The sequence below is a fragment of the Bolinopsis microptera genome, chromosome 4, assembly GCF_026151205.1.
Source record: "Bolinopsis microptera isolate Bmic1 chromosome 4, MBARI_Bmic_1.0, whole genome shotgun sequence".
Classification (NCBI taxonomy): Eukaryota; Metazoa; Ctenophora; class Tentaculata; order Lobata; family Bolinopsidae; genus Bolinopsis; species Bolinopsis microptera.
In genome coordinates, this window is record NC_087075.1 from 14,667,641 (window position 1) to 14,671,161 (window position 3,521).

Sequence of the window (3,521 nt, forward strand, 5' to 3'; positions counted from 1 at the left end):
CTAGTCAGCTTCGATTCGAAGCAAAAATGCTAGTTTGCGCGGCGCGTCAAAGCGGCGAAGTCCTCCAACTTTTAACGCGCGCGCGCCTCGTGTCAATAACATTTTTCTCTGAATGTTATAGTTTCAGGATTTTCACAACAAATGAATTTGTACATACTATTGACTATCGCATAATATGATGTAACAGTTTTAATAAATAATATATAATATAATACACGTTAAAAAGTTATGTGTCTAGTATTTGTATTGTGTTTTTTATTATTAAGTTCGATTGAAATATTTGCTCAAAACACTACTACATGTTGTAAAACAAATATTTACAAAACAAAACGACGGGCACACAGAAAAGAGAAGGACGATTGAAGTTAATGGTTATCTGATTATTAAGTAAAGTAAAGTATTAGAATCCAGGTTGTGTATATAAGGTTGCTCTATCCAGAGCCCTTGCGCTTGCAGTAGCGCGCGCCCGCCTCACGGCTTGTGAAACAAGCGCGCCCGCAGTGGCGCGAAAGCACATGGTTAGGTGAATATATAGGGTATAAAATGAATGAAAGGCATTAGTTTGGTCAAATCAAACGGAACATATGCTATCAGACTTTCAACTGACTAAGGCAGGGTTAAAACAGTTTTAACGCTAGCAAACATTTGATTTTTGTTTCGGCGACTGAATCGTTGATGGGCCGGCAAATATTTGTTGTCGAGTAGTGTTGAATATTCATATTAACATGATTATTGATTTAATTTAGGAATTGTATATAAATATCTTTGACCAAGTTTAATTGTTAATGAGAATGCACCCCAGCACTGGGCGCGCGCGGCGGCTTTGATGTTAGCGGCTACAAGCTTGAAGCTAGGCAGCTGCAGAAAAATACCGCGCGCGTTCAGCGTAGGGCTTTTCGTTTTTGATTTTACAAATGACAAAGCAACTTTTAATGATTATTAATGGAATTATCGGATATTTATAATTCAATATGTATTGATTCTTCTGTGGAAAATAAAAATTGTATTTTACTTTTAAAAAAACGATCCCCTTTTACATAGTTCCACTAAAATGATAATTTAAGATTAAATATGTATACTGTGTAGTGATAGGTAAATGACAAGATTGTAAAGGTTGTGTAATTTATTTTGAAAACTGGCCACGGGCCTAAATATTACATATCAATCAATTACAACTCATTAACATTACCAATATTAAAAACTGTCCAAAATATCTAAGAAAGTATTCTCTAGCCAAAGGGCTCAATATCTAAATCTAAATTTTCAATATTGTCTGGTTTATATCGCAACTTGGGCCCTCTGTCCCCCCTTATCGAAATAACTGTTGTCTTTAATACCTCAAAGTTGTGTAAAATACAGTGCTATGTACTGGGCCGGACTGAGAGCAGCTGAACTCATCTCTTATCACCCAATCTAAATATAAATACCTTAATAGCTCAACCTTAATATAGGGATGTAATGTAATGAGTTAGTACCCATCCACAAAACTAAATAAAGAAATGATGCAAGTGGATAAGGAAGAAGAAAAGAAGCAGAGACGGAGGGAAAAGGATAAAGAAAGGAAACAGAAGAAGCTAGCTAGTGAAACACCAGAGGAGAGATCCAGCAGGCTGAAAGACATGGCAGAACGTGAGAGGGCGAGAAGAGCCTGCGAAACACCTGAGGAGAGGGTCAAGAGACTAAGAGCCTTGTCGAAACAAGCGAGGGCGAGAAGAGATGGTGAAACACCTGAGGAGAGAGCCAAGAGACTAAGAGCCTTGTCAGAAAGAGGGAGAGTTAGAAGAGCTGGTGAAACACCTGAGGATAGGGCCAGAAGACTAAGAGCCTTGTCAGAACGAGGGAGAGTTAGAAGAGCTGGTGAAACACCTGAGGATAGGGCCAGAAGACTAAAAGCCTTGTCAGAACGAGGTAGAGTTAGAAGAGCTGGTGAAACACCTGAGGAGAGGGCCAGAAGATTAAGAAACAATTCAGAACACAAACAAGAGAGGGAAACACCTGAGGAAATCAACAGATTAAAGGACAAGTCAAAACGAAGGAGAAGGAAACTAGATGGCAAAACATCAGAGGAGAGAGTCAGCAGACTAAGAGACAATTCAGAACGAATGAGGATCAGAAAAGCTGGGTTGACACCAGAGCAGCTACTTTCCAGATTAAAACAACAAAGAGATCATAAACGACAGAAATTAGCCCAAGAGTCTTCTGAAGATCGAGCAGTGAGACTTCTCTATCACTCGGATCGCTATCTGAAGCTCCATCCGGTGTCCCTACCTACTATGTTACCGTCCATAGGACAGACGTACTATACCAGTCATAGTAAATCTAAATCGAATTACTGATTCTGTGTAAAGAAGAAGAAAGTTAAATTAAATCTCGTTAACATCTCTTGTAATGAAAGTCTTTGAAAGGTGTATAAAGACTGCATTATACGCTGCGTGTTCTGATCTGTTGGATGACCGACAACACGGTTTTGTTAATGAACGTTCATGCACAACCCAAATGATACCTTTCACGGACAATCTTGCACTTGCATTGAATAACAGGTCCAGGACTGATATAATATATTTTGATTTTGCGAAAGCCTTTGATAGCATTTCGCATGACCTCATTTTAAGTAAATTAAAGAATATTTTTAATGTCGATGGACTAATGCTTAAATTTATTAAGTCCTATCTTGAGGGGCGACAACAACAAGTAGTGATAGGAGGCCAAACGTCTTCTTCTCTACCAGTTCGGTCTGGTGTCCCTCAAGGTTCTATACTTGGCCCTTTATTGTTTGTAATATTTATAAATGACATGTTCTCCTGTGTCTCTGAAGGCACCAATATCGCCCTTTATGCAGATGACACTAAAATTTGGAGGGAGATTCTTGGTTACCCTGACCATCACATAATCCAAAATGACATCAATAGATTATATGATTGGTCAGTGAGAAATCGAATGAAGTTCCACCCACAAAAGTGCAAAGCCCTCTCTGTGTCCCTGCAAAGAAACGTGCTGGATAACTTGCCATTCAATACCTTCTTTTATAAACTTTCTGGAAGTGATATTGACTTTGTGCCCTCTCAGTCAGATTTAGGAGTCGCAATAAACTCCAGGTTTAATTGGGGTGCACAATGTAAAGCGCTTGTTTCCAAAGCTACATCTAGACTTGGACTACTTAAGAGAACATGTCATTTCACTACTGATAAAAGGCAGAAAAGATCGTTCTATTTAGCGTTAATTAGGTCTATATTTGAACATTGTTCTGTCATATGGTCCCCTCAATCTGCAACTCATCTTCAACAGTTTGTTGCTATCCAAAAGAGGGCTATTAAATGGATCAATGGTGAACCTTACTCCAGTTATAATGACGATAAACTTGCTACAGAGCAAAAGAAACTAAATATTCTCCCTGTTAAACAGAAGTTTATTTATAACGATCTTATGACCTTCTATAAAATAGTGAATAGCATAATTCCAGTTTCGCTCCCTACATATATAGTCCTATGCCGTCCAGAGGGCACCCGATACACTAGGCACAA

General features: G+C 38.7%; 1 protein-coding gene across 1 annotated transcript; it reads left to right on the forward strand.

Moving 5' to 3' along the window:
- The first annotated feature begins 1,502 nt into the window (after positions 1–1,502).
- Positions 1,503–2,336, forward strand: LOC134813838 (pre-mRNA-splicing factor 38B-like). The gene has a single exon (XM_063821716.1). The coding sequence runs from the start codon at positions 1,503–1,505 to the stop codon at positions 2,334–2,336; it is 834 nt and encodes a 277-aa protein (XP_063677786.1).
- Positions 2,337–3,521: the final 1,185 nt, after the last annotated feature.

What these genes read in the sequence shown, in the direction of transcription:
- LOC134813838 (XM_063821716.1), top strand. Translation starts at nt 1,503, where the DNA reads ATGCAAGTGGATAAGGAAGAAGAAAAGAAGCAGAGACGGAGGGAAAAG.